We start from the raw sequence: 21,222 nt of genomic DNA on the forward strand, positions 1-21,222 counted from the left end.
TATATTGCTAGAAGCAGTCATATTGCCTCAGGAGAATTCTCTCTGTTTAGGACTTAGATCAGTAGCATAATGGAGCCTTAATGACAAATGGGGCTGGATGTCTGAGAATCAGGAATCCACCATTGCTTCCCTGACCACCTTCCTTTTTCAGTGTATCAAGGCAGAGCTCAGGTGCAGAGGAGTCTCAAGCCCTAAAAGTTCAGGGTTTAGAATTTGATCCAAAGTCTTATGAAGTCAGTGGAAAGGATCTTATTTGGAGTAAGTCCTTAGAAAGGAAATGCTGAATGGAAATATTTCTTACCTCGGCAGGTAGGTAAAGGGCTGCTCCACTGTCCATTGCTCCGGCACTGTGCTCGAGAGGCACCTTGAAGTAAATACCCAGTGCCACAGGTAAAGTTTACAACATCATTCAAATTGAACTCACTTCCATTAGTCACTCCATGAGGTGGGTTCCCAGGATGTCCACATGTGATTGCTGTTAAAATAAAACAAACAGACTAACATCTAATTGAAATGTGCAGATCTATGGTATTGCTTGCATTTTTTAACCACTTCTTTATTAACTTGCAATTTAGTCATATTTTCTATTTATGTACCGGTAAAGTAATAAATTGAAGGAAATAGATAAATTTGTGGAGATTTTTCTATTTCTTTACAAAAATGTTGAAAAAAATTCAGAAAATGTCCAGTATATATGTTTTACTTTATTTTTAACTACTGTACAGTAAAATTTATACAAATATACATGAGTATACTTAGATATATAGCATAATTTAGGCAGATCTGAGATCTTTCAACTAGATCATTTAAAATAAAGTCACTCCTCCTCCTCTTGTATGATTCAAAATGTTGTAGGGCCAGAACCTTCTACTCCAATCAACTCAGATTTTATGTAACACATCAGAAACACATGCCTCTTGAATAGCAGGATTTTAAATAATGTTGATTTAAGGGAGGAGTCAAAACCCAGAACTAACTTTAGTAACACAAACTCTGATTTAATCTACCAGAAAGTTGTGGATCTATTCTGCTGAAATATTATTTCAAATAGATTTTCTGAATGTAAGGAAATTATTTATTATTATTTGTTAATTATTAATTACTGTGTGTGTGTGTGTGTGTGTGTGTGTTGTGTGTACACATATATATATATATATCATAAGGAAAAATAGTTGAAAAAAGTTCAGAAGTGCTCTATAATAAACTGGAATGCCATATGGGACCAGATCAGTGATCCATTTAGATCTAGTAACTTGTGTCTAAGAGCAGACAGTATCATATGCCTTAAGAAAAGGTTCAAGAAACCCAGTAGTAGACCAGCTATGAAAGGAAATATCCCTTACATATTTTTATTCTAATGTAATTGGTGTTCCTATTATTTACACAAATGTTCACTGTTTTTAAAATCTTGCTAAAGACATCATCCTCAATATTATCTTACAATAATGAGTTCCACATATAAATCATGTGTTGCATAAGAAAGCATTTCCTTTTATGTGTTATTAATTTGTTCCATAGCTCATACAGAATACAACTACTAGGAACTATATTTTTAGGGTACACTTATAACTGTTGTACTCTTATTTTATGGTCAGGCACTGGCCTATTTCTGTGACAAAATGGAAAAAAAATGAAAAAAGAAAGAAGAAGTTAAAAGCAGAAAGCAACAGAGATGTATATTTGCATCTCTTTGACATTGTGTCAGTAATAATGATTGTATTCATTTCAACATCGTGTTTGTTGCAATTTTTTATTTCTTTGCATTTTACTTGAAAAAAATAAAGAAAACGTTAAAATTTGTTTCCTTTTATTTTTACTAGGTGTCTAACTGCCCAAGACCATTTTCTCCATCAGGAACAATTTCTTGGATGTCAATGTGAGTTTCCTTCTATAAAGGATTGAAGGCCAGATCCTCGACAAGTGTAAATCACCCTTACCAAAATCAACAGAACCATAGTGATTTATGCCACCTGAGGATCTGACCCTAAAAATCTAACTATGTAACTATCATGGACCCTCAAATCAGTGCTATGCCTTAAGCTTTGGAACAATTTCAAGGAGGAACGCCTTCAGTGAGTGACCCCCAAAGGTCTTCCTCCAGGGTAAGCCTTGCATCCTCACTGCCTCCTTGACTGAACCTCAGGGCTTCAGCATTCCTGCTTCACATGGTGAACTCTACTCAGTTATTCCAACTGAGACAGACTCCTGAGAGAGACTTGTATACTCTTCAGTGATTAATGCACCTCATCAAGTATTCACAGTGACACTCAAACAGCGTTATCAAAACAGTAGGATTTATTAGTCAACTGGAACACAACATAGGAAGTCCTTAGGTTAGCACAGAGAAATGAAGGTTGAAGCTAGGGTTGCCAACTTTCTACTCGCACAAAATCAAACACCCTAGCCCTTCCTCTGCCCCGCCCCTCTCCTGAAGCCCCGCCCCTTCTCCAAGGCACCACCCCCACTCATCCATCTCCCCTCCCTCTTGTCGCTTGCTCTCCCCACCCTCACTCATTCACTCACTCACTCATTTTCACCAGACTGGGGCAAGGGGTTGGGGTGTGGAAGAGGGTGAGGGCTCCGGCTGGGGGTGCAGGCTCAAGGGTAGGGCCAGAAATGAGAAATTCAGGGTGTGGAAGGGGGCTCCGGGCTGAGGCAGTGGGTTGGGATGCGGGAGGAGGTAAGGGCTCCGGCAGGAGGAGGTAAGGGTTCCAACTGGGGGTGCGGGCTCTGGGGTGGGTCCAGGGATGAGGAGCTTGGGTTGATGGAGGGGTCTCTGGGCTGGGGCAGGGGGCTGTGGATGAGGGGATTGGGGTGTGGGAGGCTGCTCTGGGCTGGAACTGAGCGGTTCAGAGGGTGGGAATGGGATAATGGCTGGAGCAGGGGGCTGGGGTGCAGGAGGGGACCAGGGATGCAGGCTTCAGGCAGTGCTTACCTCAGGCAGCTCCCGGAAGCAGCGGCATGTCCCCCCTCCAGCTCCTACACAGATGCATGGACAGGCGGCTCTGCGTGCTGCCCCATCCACAGGCACCACCCCCACAGCTCCCAGCCATGGTTCCCGGCCAATGGCAGCTGCAGAGCCAGCGCTTTGGGCAGGGGCAGTGTGCAAAGCCCCCTGGTTGCTCCTATGCATAAGAGTCGTAGGGGGAAATGCCGCTGCTTCCGGGAGCTGCGCGGAGCCATGGCAGTCAGTGAGCCTGCCATAGCCCCCTGCGCTGCCGACCGGAGTTTTAACGGCCCGGTGAGCGGTGCTGACTGGAGCCACCAGGATCCCTTTTTGACTGGGCATTCCAGTTGAAAACTGGACATCTGGAAACCTTAGTTAAAGCATACACCATTCTGGTTAGCCCACAGCCCAATGAAGCTGTAATGAACCCTATTGTTCAAGCTCTATGCCTCTCTCAGTCTGACCTCCTTGGTCAGTTCCCAGATGAGAGCCCAGACTCCTTCCAGCAGCTACATCTTATATCCACCACCTCACACCTTCCTAGTCCTTTGTTCTTGAACTGGGGTCTTTCCTCAAGTTCTGTACTAAGAAGTGAGGAAATACATCTCCCTCTCGGTCATTGGTTTCTAGGTGTCAATGTCCTGGTGATTGGATTTGCCATTGTCCTAGTTTCTCTAGTGATATGGGGTCAGCCTCAGCCAGTCTCTTTCAATTACTCCTTTGGGCTCCGACAGCCTGATGACATTCATACCTATGTCTCTTAGCCTACCCTGAGAGCACATCACCCTTCACTGTCTTTCCCCTTATGTGGATACCATGTATAATATAGGGGAAACTGATACCCACATACGAGTCATAAAAATATTGCAGATAATTCCCACTTTGTCACAATAACATCTAGCTATTATACAGGAAGTGTTGTATGCTAGCTCAGTTGCTTCTATCTTTTAAAACGACTTCAGATTATCAAGGTTTTAAAGTTTCAATAAACAAGCCACTTTCTAATACCTCAGAAATCATAGAACATGATATCTACTTAATAATATTATATTTTAAGGGTGATGTTTCCTGAAACCATCTACACTTGGAATTCAGTAAACTGTCAAAACAGATGATATACAGTAGGCTCTTGCAACATAAAATTGAAGTCTCCTATAAAAATTCTGAAAGTGAAGGTCATTTGTGTTTAGATTATTGTCTTTTTCAACAGATGCATATTTCCAGTCACTCTGCTCCTGTTTACACCCCTCATTACTCTTGACAGATGCTGCTTTTTGTGATGTCTTTCAGAAACTAAAGGTCTCAAACACTGAGTATAACCCTAGCACATTACCATTATTGTTGCTGTACATCACTGACCTATTGACAGATCAACACTACAATTCTTGAGCTTGCATAAGAACTACAAGTGCTGGAAAATATAAAAAGAAGACAAGGCAGGTAATTTTGGCATTATAGTGTTTTTCAGTCCCTTCAAAGCTTTTATATATAGTCAGAGCTTTTATGTATTTTAAGTAGCCATCAGGATTTTTTTAAATTCTAAGGTCATTTTTGATAGCATCATGTCATACAACTGGTGCATCACAAATCTGACCTCACCCTCTTCTCTATTCCCTAATTCCCCCAACCCGATAACATACATAATATCCTAGTTATAAGTATTTCAAATATGCTCTGGTAAAATGAGGTCTGGGTACCAAATATGGAAATCATTAAGGCACTAAATATTTGGACTGGATATTTTCAACAGTATCTACACAGCTCAGTGTATTACTACTTTTTATAATATTTTCCAGTTTTTAAGATTTATTTCATTACAAATGGTATAGGATTGTTAGCTCTAGAAACTGAAGATCTCTATTTAAGAAGAAAAAAACTACAATTCAGAAGGCATAATGGCAATACAACCTTGCTGACTTTACCCCAACAATAAGAACCAAACCCCGACTTTTCACTTTTATGGGTAAGACCATATTTCAGCCATGTTGTAAATTTGTCAATTCTGGATCACCTATTCAGCCCAGGTCAATGTTGACCAAAAGGTTTTATCACCTGTTGACTGTTTGGTGGCTTATGTGAAACGAGAAGAGGGAATGGAGGAAATGCATACCAAAGCTCTCTGTTCCATTGGAGGAGGAAAGCGTCTCCTAGAGACTGTTTCCCCAGTCTGGTTCTGGAGCAATAATGGGGGCATTTCTTGTTCAGATAAGTAGCAAACGAGTCTATTGTTAGGGTCCCACAGTGACCGAATATGTAGTCAAGTACTGTCGAGTCCATTTCCTGGCCAATGGGAGTTGCAGGAAGCAGCAGCCAGCATATCCCTGCAGCTCACACTGCTTCCCGTAGCTCCCATTGGCCGGGAACGGTGAACTGAGGCCACTGGAAGCTGCGGGCGGACGTGCAAACGTAAACACACTGTCTGGCGGCCCACCAGTGGATTACCATGATGGGCCAGATGCAGTCTGCGGGCCACAGGTTGCCCAACACTGCCCTAGATAGATGATGACTGTAAACAGCATGGATAGTGGCAGCCATGGGTGTCCTCACCAGGTGGGTTGAAACACCAAATTTGGATGCACTTTGGATGTCCCCAGATGTTGCTTAGGTGAGCTGTGGTATGAGGTAAGGAGAGACTGTCATCCTCCTCACTGTCTGCCTCTTCTCTGGAGAAAGAAGGGCTGACAGGGAAGCTGGTGGTGAGTGTCCCAGTGCAGAGTGAGATCCCAGGGATTGGGATATAGTTGGAATCGGAGAGCCGATACCGAGTAGCAGAGATTCTGGCATCTCAGTTACCTGTAGATCCCTGGAGAAATGAAACTTCTCTGGTACTGCAGTGATGTTCAGTACTCCTAGGTTTTGCCACTGCGGGCTCATTGGTTTTGAGGGAGTTGGTGGAGTAGGCTGAGGTCTCTCATGCAAAGGGCGGCCAGAACCAGGCTCTCTGGAATCTCTCGGTACTGTTGCCGGCTGTGTTCGTGCCAGTTTTGTAGAGGTGGTACGGTCTCTCTCTCTTTTGATCCAGTGCCACATGGGTCTTTTGTCTTTGTGATGGTACGTACACCCGAGGAACCATGAGTCTTATGAATGTCATGCTGCAGTGCTGCCAATACCATCAGCGAGGAAGTGGCTGATCTTGCCAGGGAGCTCCATTGGCCAAACAAGCCTTCATATGAGGGTCCTGTAGCCCTTTTCTTAGAAGCTTTCTGAGGGGAGTCAGTAAATTTTCTCTTAGGCACCCCTTCCTTGGAAGTTGATGGTCTCTGGGTTGACCATAGTTCAGAAGGAGAGCAAGAATCTGGATCAGAGGCTGGTCTAAGGGAACTCTCCACCATTAAGAGTTAAATTTTTTGCTTGCAGCTCTTCCTTGTCCTGACCTTCAATTTTTGACAGAAGGTGCACTTCTGTGGAATGTGAGCCTCTCCAAGGCACCACATATAGAGCAAATGTCCATCACTGATTGATATTGCCTCTCTTCAGGAGAGGCAGTGTTTGAACCCAGGGCAGCCAGGCATAATCCTTGACAGGGGGTATTCCCCAGTAAGGGGGAGAAAAAAGGTGTCAGCATTGTTAAGGAGAAAAAGAAAGGTGTAAGAAATTAAAAGAAAAAAAAATGAGAAAAAAGAAGAAAATGGGGAATGGAAAAAATGGAAACTTTACTTAGAGACAAAGAATGGAAACTCGATCATCAACTATAAAAATACAAAGCAAACTGATATTTGATTCGGCCTGCTAATCGCACCATCTCAGGACAAGGGTGGCTGAAAGGAACTGAGGGCAATTTGCCCATATGATGCTGGCACGAGACAGGGAAAGCGCGTGTGTGGGCCGAATGGGCACGGCTATCTAAAATTTCTGATCAGAGGTGCAAGAATGCAAACACATCTACAGTAGAGCACCCGAAGGGACACTACTCAACAAAGTAATCATGGTTACTCAAAAAGTAGTAGCCATCAAACTCCAGTGCATTTGAAGGACTATATAACATAAATGGCTTTGTTTCTGCAGACGTGCTAATTTATCATCCAACTTTTGACATTGCTTCATTTATTTTATGCTTTTTATGTTTTATTTAGAAGTTGGAAGAATTTCAAATAGGTGAATGTAATAACTATTGTCTAATTTAAAGTTTTGGGGAGAAAGGAGGGAAGTATTGTTTATGGAAAATCCATTCTGTGATTGGTGCTGGTCTTTCAGAGTACCGAGTATAGCAGCTGGGTCAACTGAGTCCACTCCAGGATTTGGTTTTGACTAGTAAGTTCAGTTAGCTACAAATACAGAAGCTGCATGCTCCATTCTCTGAGCTGCAGGATTAAATCAGTGACTTGTGCAATCATACTTTAAAACTATATAGTGTCTGTGTGATTAATTTCAGTAGCTCCTAATCAGCTAGGACACAACATGCAGGAGACCAATCTTTCATAGGAAATGGACCAAGTCTGTGGAGGCCATTGCCCACAGAGAGAAGTGTGACACAGCTCTCAGCAGTCAAACCAAAATGAAAATCTCATCTCTTTGACTTAGCTTTCCCTTGATTAATTCTTATCACACACAAACACTATAACAAAAATAAAAAAAAACAAAATAACTGTCCAATGATCTAATCAAATTATTTCTCCTACTACCGGAAAGAAAGAGAGAAACACATTGTTAGTAGTTTTTAATTATTGGGAGGTGTTTAGATGGACACATGTTCCACATATGTTTGTAGACAGACAGGCAGACAATTATCCCCAGCCTGCACCTGTCCTTTCTCTTATATAGTGGTGTTGATATTGCTAACCTTCAACATTCAGGCCAAGATGAGAGGAGGCATGCAAAAGCATCTAAGTTACTTAAGGAGAAGTGTGATAGAGTGCATGGAGTGAGTACCTAATGGGAATCTGGGGATGGATGGGCACAAGCCCATTCACAGATAAAGACCCCTCCCCCCAGCCTAAGGGGAGAAGCTACTGAACCCAGATCCCAAATAGTTTTGGGAGACAAATAATGAACAACAGGGATGGGACTGAGGTCACAGGGTTGAAAGCATGGATCCAGAGGAGAACACCGAGCAGAGAACTCAACACAACGTCCACTCCTCCTTGAAAGCATTCAGGTAGCCAGCAGACATGGCCCAGAGGAACTTTGCCTGAATACCTGATCAAAGGAAGAAGTGGAAATGGGCCCCAGAGTTTCAGAGCACCTTCCCATCCAGCATTCTCCTCCTGGTAGGGAGATGGCCACCTTGGCCAATGCCAGGAGGAGGTTGACAAGGAGGTCTTGTGACTTCATGGGGATACAGATGGGGTATGCCTAAATCAGGAGGTGTGAGGGAAAGTGCAGCCAGAACCTAAGAAGACAGTTCTGAAGGAGCCAGAAAAGAGGCTGCAGCCTGGTGTACTCAAGATGGATGTGCACCAGGGTCTCTCTCAAGCCACAGGAGGGGCAGGTATCAGGGATGGGGGGAAACCATGCCAAGTAAACCCCTGTGCTCATGGCTCCATGAAGGAGCCACCAGGTAATATCTCTGGGGGGTGCGGTGCGGGACCAAGGTGGAATTCAGGCTGGCCCATCGGGGCTCCTCACCCTTCACACATGGTAAGTGGTCCCTCTACTTCGTGGCAGGGCAGGACATGAGGGTGAGGAAATAAAAGGTGTGGAGCACAAGTGTGTACAGATAGAGGGGCTGGGGGAGCTCACAGAGCAAGGGCCCAATGATAAAATCCAGAGGGCCAGGGGTGAGGGACGGGCAGGGGCATCCTCCTGCAGTACCCACTCAAGGAAGGCCTAAGAGACAGGTGATAAGGCTGCCCTCATCTTCAGGATTATGCGCTGAGGGGTGCGAGGAGTGGAGAACCTTATGCACCAGCCAAGCACCAGGGAATCCACACAGGCCCTCTGGTCGTAATCTGGGAGGTCTCTGATCCTGGTGGTAGCTGCTAGGACCAACCTCCAGCACACCGAGGGATACTCTGCCACTGCACACTGAGCTCAGGGTTATGTAGCAGAGGCTACACAAGGAGATTTTCCCACTTGGCAGCTGCCTCGGACCTATTTGCTGAGCCCAACTTCCAGGTCCAGAGGAGTCCCTGGTAGAAGACTAGCAGATCCTGCGGAAAACCCCTTGGATGGAGGTAAAAGAGCTACCAGTCGTATTGGAGCCTTCAGAGGCAGTGGAGGAAGATGTGTGCCAATGCATGTCACACTGGACTACCTGCACCATAAAGGAGTCTCTGCAGAGCCTGGAGGCAGAGGACATGGACCTGATTGCGGAGGCAGAGCAGGCCCTATCCCCACTCCTCCAGGGGAAGGCTCAGACTCCCTGCAGAGACCCAGTGCTGTCCTGGCCAAAAGAACTCCAGAGGTAACCTCTGAAAGTAGGCCAGGGAATCCAGGGTTGGGCTCAGGGAGTTGAGCTGGTAATAGAGCATGGATTAAGCACTACCCTCCGCCCCCACAGGGAAAGGCACCGGAGCAGTCCCATCCATGCTCCACCACTCTGTCCTCCACATTTTGCTAGTTCTCTGGCAGAGAGGGATGGAGGGTAGAAAGGGACACAGCCAGATAGAAAGGCGGACCTGCGCTCCACTGGATGGTCTGGCGCGCAGGTGGTAGGGAGCTCACCCGCCACCCATCCCCAACTATTCCCCATATTTGCACTTACTCCTTTCCCTACTCCTGCCACTATGCCCTTAGGGCTTTTAACCTGTTTTTGATTTTTTTTTATTTGTTGCCTGCCTGCTTCTCTGGGCCCAATCCTGTTTTTTCTCATTGAACCCTCCTTTTCCATGGGCACAGGCTTTGTTCCACTACCAATTTAGCAAGGGAGGGTGGGTTCCTTAACTAGCTCCCACCCCTCCTAGTCATTTTCCTTTTTGTAATTACCCTACGGGGTGCTCTTCTTCGTAGTTGGGCGTGCTGTATATATGACCTTCTCCCGCTTTACCCACTGTAATGGCTGCCACCTGTCTAGTTGCAAAGCCCAATTTCTGTCTCAGACTTTTAATTAGTGATTTGCAACTATTATAATTTGTGGGTGCTTTGTCCTGCTTTAAGGTTTTTTGTTTTTTTTTTACCATTTTTGGAGCACATGATTTTTTTTTTTTTTAATTTTAGAGGTTTTAGCCTAATTTTTTCTTTCTTTCTTTTTTTTTTTTTTTCATTTTTGAAGCACCTCTTTTACTATTTCCAGTTGGCTTTATGTATTTGTAGCCAGCACTTTCCAATTGTCTGCTCCCTTTTTTGTTTGGTTTAGCTTTTTTTATAGAGATCCCTTTCTTTATTATTATTATTTTTTTTTACAGGAAGCTAAGCGGAGATAAGAATTATTACATGCCTCCCACAACAACAAAACTGCTGCTGCATTTCTTTTGGCAGCACTAGAGGGTTTGTATATGAGGATATACCAAGCCAATTTATTTTTTAGGTTCGAAATGGTGCACACATCAGCTAGGGCTTGTTTAGTTTAGCAACTGTGCCCAAATTTTTGAAGGGTTTGTTTAAAAGGAATGATTTTTGAACAAAGTATTATTTTTGGATTTTTTTTTAAAACATTTTTTATACAGGTGCTACCATTATTTGCCCACACTCTTATATCTTTCAGAGCTGGGTCTTATATAGAAAATACTGCCTGAACATGCCATCACAGTATGTTAGTACAGCTTTTAAGGTTTTTTTAATTACTTTAAATTTTATGTTACCCACGCCGGCACTGGGGCTTACAATGTTTACCTCCCTGGGCCGGAGGGAGAGACGCTAAGCCTCTCTCCGTATTACTCGGTCTACTACCACCGAGGGTCCATACACCAATTACAAAACCCCTCCTGGGCAGAGCAAGGAACCCTAAGTCCTTCTTTTATGCATGCTACGGCTGAGGGTGTATGCACCAAGGATTTTTTAGTTCTTCTCCTTTTGCCCAGCACTTCTATGACCGGGGGTATACCCACCTGCAACTACTTTCCCCGCTGCCCGGAGTGGACCGGGGTGGAGAGAGGAATGTTAAACCTTTTTCTGTTTTTTGTTTTTTAAGCATGCTACGACCAAGGGTGGGCACACCTTTAATTATAAAATTCTTAACATGAAATACCAACAGTGCCGGGGAGAGCAAACATGAAATACCAAGGGCAGAACAGTTGGTGTGCTCCGCAGGCTCCCCCCTCTGCAATTCTCCACCAAAAATGTGACAGATTTTTGTTACCAATCTGCCTGGGGCATCAGGTGATCAGGCTAAGGCTGCAGGATTATTAGGGGAGGAGATGAAGGAGCACACCAAGTGACTAATTTTAAAGCTTTATTAGGTTGATAACAGCGGTGAATGCTGGGTTCTCCCCACGTCACTCAAAAGAAGGAAGAAAGTGTTAGTGCCCAAGCCCTCACCCACTTTCATACTCACACACACACAACCCAAGGTTGGCCAAGCCTGGGTGTACCGTAAGAAGAAGAGGGGGAAGGGTGGACAAGAGTCCTGTCCTGTGCCCAAACTGTCCAGGGTCCGCTGTTGATCTCTGAGTTGCTTCAGTTCTTGTAGGGAGTTTTAAGCCCTGGGTTCTTCTGGGGGTGTTTTGTTCAGGGACCTCTGTCCCGAGCTTTTTGTACCAGTCCCGACTGGCTTTCCGCGGCTTCCTCAACTTTTAAAAAACTTTTAGGGATGCAAGACTTTTGTTTTCCAACTCACTGACCTTCGCAGTCTTACCAGCTTGCAGCCCCTGCAGTTTTGTTTAGCTTTTTTTTAATGGCTGGTCTGGGTTGAGATACAAGCTTCCGGCTTTTTGGCATTAGAGAATCTGTTTGTGTGCAGTGGCCTTGGGTGGCAGTTTCACTCCTTATCTTCAAGCCTAGCTAAATTCTCAAGTTAACCTGTCCCTTTTTCCCTTCCTCCCTCTTCAGCCTCTCGCAACCTGCAAATTTTTTTTTTACTTTACACTTACACCTTCAACCCTTCCCAAAGTCCTTTCCAGTGCATTTAAAAACATTAGCAATATACAATGCTGGTGCTTACCCAAAAAAAAAAAAAAAACATAAGGGGCAATTTTACTGTAACTGTAACAATATCTCTTCACCTAGTTGACCCAGACGGAGGAGGCCACCAAGTAAACAGCTTGGTAGGCCTCCACTTGTACTAGGTCACCTGTGTACAGGACTGCAAGGAGCAAAACACTGGCATACGCTGACAGGACCACCTGCAACTCTGGCTCATGGAGCACCAACCCCATTACCTCCTGCAGAGGAGACGGAGGAAGGACTCGATGGCCATAGTACACTGGCCTGACAGCAGACAGCCTTGATGCACCCGTCGACTGAAGATCACGGTTTCAGTCAGGGTCCAGTTGAGCTAGACCAAACACTCCATACAATACAATAGCATACAATAACTGGAGCTAGACCAAACACTCCATACAATACAATAGCATACAATAACTGGAGAAATCCCATGAACTGGAACCTGAAGCCGAAAGCCCGCAGAGTGCCCAGGAGATAATCATTATCCACCCTGTTGAATGCCTGCTCCTGGTCCAGGGATAGGCAGGCAAATGACAGATCATCTCTACACCCAAGCTTGAGGATGTCCCAGACCAAATAAAGATTATAAAAGATGATACAGCTTGGGACACTGTACGTCCAGTCAGGATGGACCATGTTTGCCAACACAGACCCCAGCTGCAGTGAGATGGCCTTCTCTACAACTTTGTAGTCCGTGATAAGGAACAAGGTGGGGCACCAATTCCGAAGGTCATGGAGATCCCCTGTCTTGGGTAGCAGATCAAGCACAGGCCGTTAGCATGACGGGAGGAGAACCCTGATCCCAAAGGACTCGGCCAAGACGATGGTGAGGTCCTGGCCAAAGACATCCCAGAATGCACAGTAGAACTCCATGGTCAGCTCGTCGATGCCCAGAGATGTATTGGTGGGCATCGGATGAAGGGTTTCCAAAAACTGAGCCAGAGTGAGTGGCAGATCCTGCTGGTCCCAGTAACCTGTGCTGACCGTCAGGAGTCCATCCCAGAGTACTCCACAGCATTGGTTGGATCCAGGGAGAAGGGGCTAGTGTAAAAAGCCCTGGCCCTCCCCCGCATCTCCACCGGATCTGTAAGAGGGATGCTGTAACCCACCAGGGGGAAGGTGATGTGCTTGTTAGCCCCACTCCTTTTCTCCAGGGTGTTGAAGAAGTCGGAGCTGCAATCCATTGAAGGCCCGGAGCTCCTCTGGCTTCTCCCAGCACACTCTGCAGATGCCTCTCCAGCTTCAAGACATACCATTCCAACTGCTCTATTACTGCATCTCTCTGCCAGCTGGCTCCCCGGGAGTAATCACAGCAAAAGAGCCAGTCGTGGACCTTCCCACATTCCACCACTGCTGCTTCGAGGGAAACATATGCCTCTGCCCTTTGCCGGCCTGCCAAACTTTCCGAAGGACACCACAAAACCCACATCCTCTAGTAAGATATTATCAAAATGCCAATAGGCTGGTCCCGGTCTCTCCAAGATGAGAGAGGCCATCATGGCCACCAAATGATGGTCCGAGAATGGGGCGGGCGGAGATGGAGGCGAGATAAATAAATACAGTCCAACCAGGAGTGGCACAACCAAGCATCCTCTACCCCATCAAGCTCACAGTCTACAACCTCCATCTGCCCTTCTACCTTTTCCCCTCAGCTATGGCTCCTTTCTGCTCCTCTTCCTCCATGCTGAGTGGGTTCCATTGATTCAAAGGGAGCATTGAGAGCACAAGAGAGACAGTCTTTTTCTACTCTAATTTCTGGTGCCACTGGTTGCTTTAGAACCTGGAAAGAGTAACTGCTGAAAAGTCTTCCTCTGTCCTGGGCTGAAACACAGTCAATGAGCAACATGGGGAAAGAGCTAGCTGAGTGTGGTTGGCACAGAAATGTGGACTGGAGAATGCTCAGTGGAGGTGGAATGTTCAGAGCATTTTGCTGTCAGCCCAATCAAACCTTTAATGAACACATGGAAACAATATTTTTCAGAGACTTGTAATTTGATCAAGTTTGGGGTTGATTTTCAGAGCAACAGAAAAGAAAAGAAAAGAAAAGAAAAGAAAAGAAAAGAAAAGAGATGGAGCTAGGCGTCTGTCAAGGAAAATTTCTGTCTGAGTGGTTAAAGTTTGGCAAAAATTATAATCAACTGAAAACTGTGTTATAATGGAATGTCTTAGGTAATCTTAATTATAGATAAGTGTTGCTGCAAGCTCCACCTAAAATAGTAATTATATTAATAATGTAGTAGGGAGAAGTCTCCTTTTCCTTCTCAGTTTTAGCCACTATCTTTAAAGAGATTTGATCCCCGCAGTCAGCTAAGACATTGTAAAATAAATAAATAGAATACAAGATTCACTGGAGATAGGTGGCAATTCTCCTTTGAAGAATGCACATAACTTAAGGATGTAAATGGTTTTTAAAAGGACAATGACATTTTTGGTAGATTTTGCTGGCAGCTATGGCCAGGTTAAAATATCCCATTTTACTCTTCAGAAGATATTATTTTTACAAATCAATTTATCTAATGGTTCAGTAGTAGTGTACATCTCTGCAATAAAACAGAGATACTAAAATTAATTGAACATGCTATTGATAATCACTGTGTCAACCACTTTGTAGTCTTATGAAATTAGAAAATACTCCTATTTTCATTTTAAACTTATATCATGACAAAAATTAAGACAAATGAAAAGTCTATTAAAAAAAAACCACCAAAAATTAAAGAAAAATCTGAAATCTTATTAAAATTGAAAACGCCAAAATAGGTCAATGAAAGAATAGCCAGAGAAATATTAACCCATTCTTGACATTAATCTAAAAGTTATATGTTTCAAGAAAATATCAGTGAACCTATCATCAAAGGGGGCAGGGAGGATGAGAAAACTGAAGAATTTCAGTAATTAAGAGTGGGATTTTCAAAGCACTTAAGATAGGTAGGAGCACTGAAAGTTAAAGGAAAGGTAAATCTTTCTTTTAAAGACTGTGTCTACACTACAGCCTATGTTGTTAAAACATATATCACTCAGGGGTGTGAATATTCCCTCTGAGTGACATAGTTACACCGACATAAGCATTTATGTGCACAGCGCTATGTCAGCGGAAGAGCTTCTCCAGCTGACATAGCTTCTGCTGCTCACATAAGTGTTTTTTACACTGATGGGAGAGCGCTCTCCTGTTGGCATAGAGCAGAGGTAGGCAACCTATGGCACGCGTGCCAAAGGCGGCATGCGAGCTGATTTTCAGTGGCACTCACACTACTGGGTCCTGGCCACCCACCCGGTCCAGGGGGCTCTACATTTTAATTTAATTTTAAATGAAGCTTCTTAAACATTTTAAAAACCTTATTTACTTTACATACAACAATTGTTTAGTTATATATTATAGACTTATAGAAAGAGACCTTCTAAAAACGTTAAAATGTATTACTGGCACGCAAAACCTTAAATTAGAGTGAATAAATGAAGACTCGGCACATCACTTCTGAAAGGTTGCCGACCCTTGGCATAGAGTGTCTTCACCAGACAAACTGCAGCAGAGCAGGTGTATCACTATGTATAGATATACCCTAAAAGATATGCCATGGTGCAAACAGAGTTTGTGGGCTTGATCAGAAATTGCTGGGTGCAATTCTATGCAGGAAATTAGACTGAATGACCATAAGGTTTTCTTCTGGCCTTAAAATCTATTAAATAAATTCATGAGCCAGGCACTTTTGAAAATCCCACTCATAATTATTAACAACATTCAACAAAAACAATTCAGTGAAAAATAAATGCTACTTACGGACACAAACGGGAGTTTGTCCAGACCACTTATGATCTTGCAGGCAAATCCTGACAGATGTACCGACAAGCCGAAAGCCAGGGTTACACTGATAGACCACAGTGTCACGGTAACTGAAGCCATCCCCACTAATGTGGCCATTTACAATTGGATCTGGAGAACCACAATGCCCAGCTAGAATAAAGGAACAAACCAATCAATAAAACATATGTATATATTAAATTCCTGTTAATATTGAAAAGATGCTAATGGAAAAACTACTGCTTCGTTCATCTTCATGACAAGCATGATATTTGAACCAAATCCTGCAAGGCGCTGTGATAAGCACACTTCCCTTGATTTCCAGGGACGGCAACAGGAATTGCAGTGCTCAGTACACCTCTACCACGATATAACGCTGTCCTCGGGAGCCAAAAAATCTTACCGCGTAATAGGTGAAACCGCGTTATATCGAACTTGCTTTGATCCACCAGAGTGCGCAGCCCCGCCGCCCCGGAGCACTGCTTTACCACGTTATATCCGAATTCGTGTTATATCAAGTCGCGTTATATCGGGGTAGAGGTATACTTCGGAGGATCAAGTGTTTAAGTTGAAATATTTTATTTATGTTTTGTATAACTTACTTACACCCTCAGTTTTAAAGGAACTTTGTCAAAAGTCAGATGGAGTTCCTTTTGTGGCAAGCCAAGAACATATACTGATATACAGGGAAGTCAATTTTTGAAACTAAGTTATTCACAGTTAAGCACTTAAATTCTAAACTTACAAACCGAACTTCTGATTGATAGAGATGATGAGCACTGACAGCTCCCACTAAAATCAATGGGCGATGTCATTGTTGGGTAACATGCTATGGGTGATACTTTTTAAAAAAGGGCCACTATTTTAGTAAGTGCAAGAGGTTAAGACCAACATTTTCAAATGTCGACATTGACTTTAGGGTCTTTAGCATTTGAGTGCCTTATCTGAGACAGCTTGGGCCCGATTTTAAAAGGCACTGAGCAACTGGAGCTCCCATTAGTTTCAGTTGGACCTATGGATGATAAATTCTTCTGAGGCCTAATTTTTCAGCTATTTCAAGATGGGCACCCAAAACTACTGGCCATTTTCGAAAATTTGAATGTTTATGTGATGTTATATTCAATACTGAGGTGCAATATTCAATGATGGGAGGTTTAGTCATATTTCAACTTATTTTCTCTGGGCCTGATTATCATTTACACACGGCCCTTTTATATTTTTCTGGCACTAAATTACATTTACACTCTCTTTTAGGTCCCTTATTCTGCCTCAGCAGCACAAAAAGGCCATAGTGTAAATGAGAATTGGGCCTTCTATTTTATTTGTTTGTGTCACAGTCTTAAACATAGTTTTCTGGTGTACTTTATGGCAAGATTGTAACCTGCTCCTATGTGTTCACACAGGAAAATAAGGGGCCTGGTTAATGCCAATGGGTATGCTAAGTATTGACACAAGAATATATGGACCGTCTGAGAGGAGTATATGGACCATCTGAGAAGGTACTAGTGGGACAGAATTTCAGCTTGGTTGCACTCAGAAACTGAGACTGAATATGTACAAAGTGAGGCTGGAAGAGATGTGACAGACTGTAATGAATTCCCTTAGAACACAATTGACAAAAGCTGCCCTATTTGGCAGACTCCACAGAAGCAATGGACACACTGCAGGAGCAGACTGAAAGAGGGTCCTCCTAGTTGATTAACAGGAAAGGGGTGGGGGAGGGGGGACAGAAAGAGTAGAAAACTCCAATGAGATCTGGGTGACAGTTGAACTGATTTGGGTTGGTGCTCTGAGAAGTCCTGACAAAAAGACACTGTAAATATCTAAATAGTTAAGCTTATATACATTTTAATTTGTTAGATTAGTTCCTTTCTGTCTGGGGTAAGTCATTTAGGGTGTCATCACTTTAAACCACAGCTGGGGGTGGGGGGGGGTGCTGTTATACTGGAAGGTGTTAATGGTTGTTACCAAAAGTGTCTTTGATCTATGGACAATCACAGACCTGGTTAAAGACAATAGGTGTGTTCTGCACCCTTCTTTCAGTTTAAATGGAAGGTGCAATTAAGTCTTTTTATATGTAGCAAGATAGCTGGAAACAATGGAAACTACTGCCCAAGTACAGCAAGGGGCTACATGGCAAGGCATGGTCAAAAGAATAACTTTGTGGGATAAAGCCATCCCTGACTGCAAATGCAGTGGTTAGTGTTGTTTGACAAGCTGTGTTTGTGTATTAAAGGAAAAAAGCAAACAGAAAGCGAGAAAGCCTAAGAGGGAACAGAGATCAAGAGAAGCAAGAAACAGAGCTCCTCACACATGGATCTTACTGGGAAATCAGGTAGAGTGATTTCTGATCAAGGAAATAGGCAGCTATTGTTTGTTTCTACTGCATTAAGAGAAACAGAAAAAATGGTTACTAACCTTCCATAATTATTTTTTTCTAGATGTGTTGTGCATGTCCATTCCACTCTAGGTGTGTGCGTGCCCCAAGTACAGTCGCTGGAAATATTTCCCTCAGTGGTACGCATCAGAGTGACTCAAGTGCCCTCTGCTGCTGCGTGTCAGTATAAAGTGCCCAGCCAATCCTACGCCTCCCTCCCTCCAGTTCCTTCTTTCCAGAAAACTTCACTGTAGAAGGGTAGGAAGGTGGGTCATGGAATGGACATGTTCAACACATCTCAAAGAACAACAGTTATGGAAGGTTAGTAACTGTTCTTTTTCATCGAGTGATTGCACATGTGCATTCTGCTCTAGGTGACTCCCAAGCAAAAGAGTAGGTGGAGGGATCGGAGTTCGTGGACACACAGAGTGCAGTACAGGTTGACCAAATTTGGCATCATTTCTGGAATGCTGAGTGATGACATAATGGGAGGAGAACATATGCACCAATGCCCAGATAGCTGCTTTACAAATGTCCTGAATACAAATCTGCACTAACAATGCTGCTGAGAATGCTTGTGATTTTGTGGAATGAGCAGTCAGGTTTGCCGGTAGTGAAACATCTGCCTGAACATAACAAGTGTGCATACATGAAGTAATCCAGGACAAAATTGTCTGTGAAGAGATAATAGACCTTTCATCACATCCTCTACAGCTGTGAACAGTTGGGTGGAGCATTAGAATGGTCTTTTTATGTAGAAAGCTAGAACCTGTTTAACATCCCATGAGTGAAGACATCGCTCATTCCTATTTGTGTGAGGCTTCAGGTAGAAGAGGTAGGTAGATTGCTTGATTGCTATGAAATTGTGAAACCAGTTTCAGGAGGAAACTGGGGTGAGGCCATAAACACATCTTATCTTTAAAGAAGACTATGTACAGAGGCTCCGATATGAGGGCACAGAGTTCTGAGGTCTTTCCAGCCAAAGTGATGGCCACTAAGAAAACCACTTTATAGGAGAGATATAATAGGGAGCACATTGCTTAAGGTTCAAACTGTGGACCCATAAGCTTTGATAAGACCAAATTCAGGTCCCAGTGAGGAAAGGGCTCTCTTATTTGAGGGTATAACCTTTCTAGGCCTTTGAGGAATCTGACAGACATGTCATTTGAAAAAAACAGACCAGTTCTCCACCCAAGGGTGGAAAGCTGATATTGCTATCAGGTCAGCCTTGATAGAGGAGATTGCTAAACCTTGCTGTTTCAGGTGCAATAAGTATTCAAGTATGACTGCGGGGGCAAGACTCCACACTGGGATGCCCAGGCAGAGAACCACTTCCACTTCAAGAGGTAAGTAGTCCTGGTGGATGGCCTTCTACTGCCTAGTAGGACCTGATGAACTTACTCTGAGAAATCCTGCTCTCTGGGATTTAGCCATGGAGCTTTAAGGCTCTTCGATGAAGTAAGCTCAGGTTTGGGTGGAGCAGCTGACCATGGTCCTGGGAAATTAGATCTCAGTGCAAGGGAAGTAGGATTGAAGTTGCCACTGAGAGATCTAGCAAGTGGAGAACCAGATTGGCCAGCCCATGCTGGGGCTATCAGAATAATCCGGGCGTGGTCCCACTTTGGCAGCACTCTGTGCACAAGCAGGAAAGGTGGAAAAGCATAATAAAGGTGTCCCATCCACTGTAATAGGAAGATGACCATGATGGAACCCAGACTATGGCCTTGTAGGGAGCAGAATTGGTGGCACTTTCTGTTGAATCTGATTGTAAACAGGTTTATTTGGGGAGTGGCCCATTGTTGGAAAATGACTCTGGCCACATCTGGGAAGAAAGACCACTCATGACATCTGGAGAAAGACCTGCTGAGGTAATCTGCCAGCTCATTCTGTGCTCCCAGAAGGTAAGAGGCCTCAAGGTTGATTGAGTGGGCAACGCAAAACTCCCAGAGATAAGAACCCTAGGAGGTACTGAGAGTACAGCGTCCAGAGGGAGACAGCTTGGCAAGTACACTGAGACCAGTCACACCTAGAGAGGTCTGAGGTGCAGTCTTGCATGTTGTACCATGTATGTGCATGAGGCCATGTGGCCTAGGAGCCTCATACAGTTTCAGGCTGTTGTGATAGGATGAGATTTGAGGTGTGTAATCAGGGATCTGGCTGATTGGAAATGTACCTCTGGGAGGTAGGCCCTGGCCTGAGTACAGTTGATCACCACCCCAATGAACTCTATCCTCTGCACTGGAGTGAGGATAGACATGTCTGCATTTATTAGAAGGCCTAGGGCCTTAAAGGTCGATTGGATAAGTCAAATGTTGGACAGTACCTGACCCGTGGATTGGCCCTTGACTAGCCAATCGTCCAGATAAGGGCAGACCTGCACCCCTAACCTTCTCAGGGCAGCCATCACTACCATCATACATTTTGTAAACACCCGAGGAGCTGCAGACATGGAAAACCATGAATTGGTAGGGTGCATGGTTCACCACAAATCTGAGGAATCTTTGTTCCTTGTATATTGACACATGAAAATAAGTGTCTCTTAAATCAAGGATGGTGTGCCAGTCTCTGGGATCCAAGTAGGGGATAATGGATGCCAGAGTGACCATATGGAACTTTATAATTGTTGAGTTGATCCAGGTCCAAAATGGGTCTGACAGCTCCCTGGACTTTCGGGATTAGGAAATAATCGGAGTAGAACTCCTTCCCTCTAAAATTCTGCAGAACCTCTTCCACAGTCCCTCCTGAATGATAAATTTAACCTCCTAGGCCACAAGTTCTTCATGAGAGGGGTCCCTGAAGAGGAATGTGGGGAGTTGGGAAAGAGGGGTGGAAATAAATTGTCAGGTGTATCCAACTTCCACCGTGTTCAACACTCTGTCTGTGGTGATACGGGACCAAGCACCAAAGAAGTGGGAAAGGTGGTTTGCAAATAAAGGACAAATCAGGGTCTGGCATTGCAGAAACTGGTATGTCATCCTAAAGCAGCCAACCAAAATGCCTGCTTAGAACCTCCTGGATGACTGTGTGGGGCACGCATTGACATTGAGGTGGGACGAGGTGGTGGCCTATGCCTAAGACCCCTATTTCTCTTCCTCTACAGGTCCTGACAGGGAGCCATGGCAG

At 44.1% G+C, this 21,222-nt stretch overlaps 1 protein-coding gene across 5 annotated transcripts in view; it reads right to left on the reverse strand.

The window, feature by feature from the left end:
• The window catches only part of CSMD1 (CUB and Sushi multiple domains 1), a 1,932,406-nt gene that overhangs the window by 86,662 nt on the left and 1,824,522 nt on the right, over nt 1–21,222 (reverse strand). For all 5 annotated transcript variants that reach the window (XM_008163737.4, XM_005289701.5, XM_065587776.1 and 2 more), the window contains 2 exons: nt 15,702–15,875; nt 302–475 (listed from right to left, as the gene is read on the reverse strand). In XM_008163737.4, coding sequence (XP_008161959.2) covers nt 302–475; nt 15,702–15,875 — 348 coding nt within the window. The remainder of the gene's footprint in view (nt 1–301; nt 476–15,701; nt 15,876–21,222) is intronic.

This window comes from Chrysemys picta, chromosome 3 (genome assembly GCF_011386835.1).
Source record: "Chrysemys picta bellii isolate R12L10 chromosome 3, ASM1138683v2, whole genome shotgun sequence".
Lineage (NCBI taxonomy): Eukaryota > Metazoa > Chordata > Testudines > Emydidae > Chrysemys > Chrysemys picta.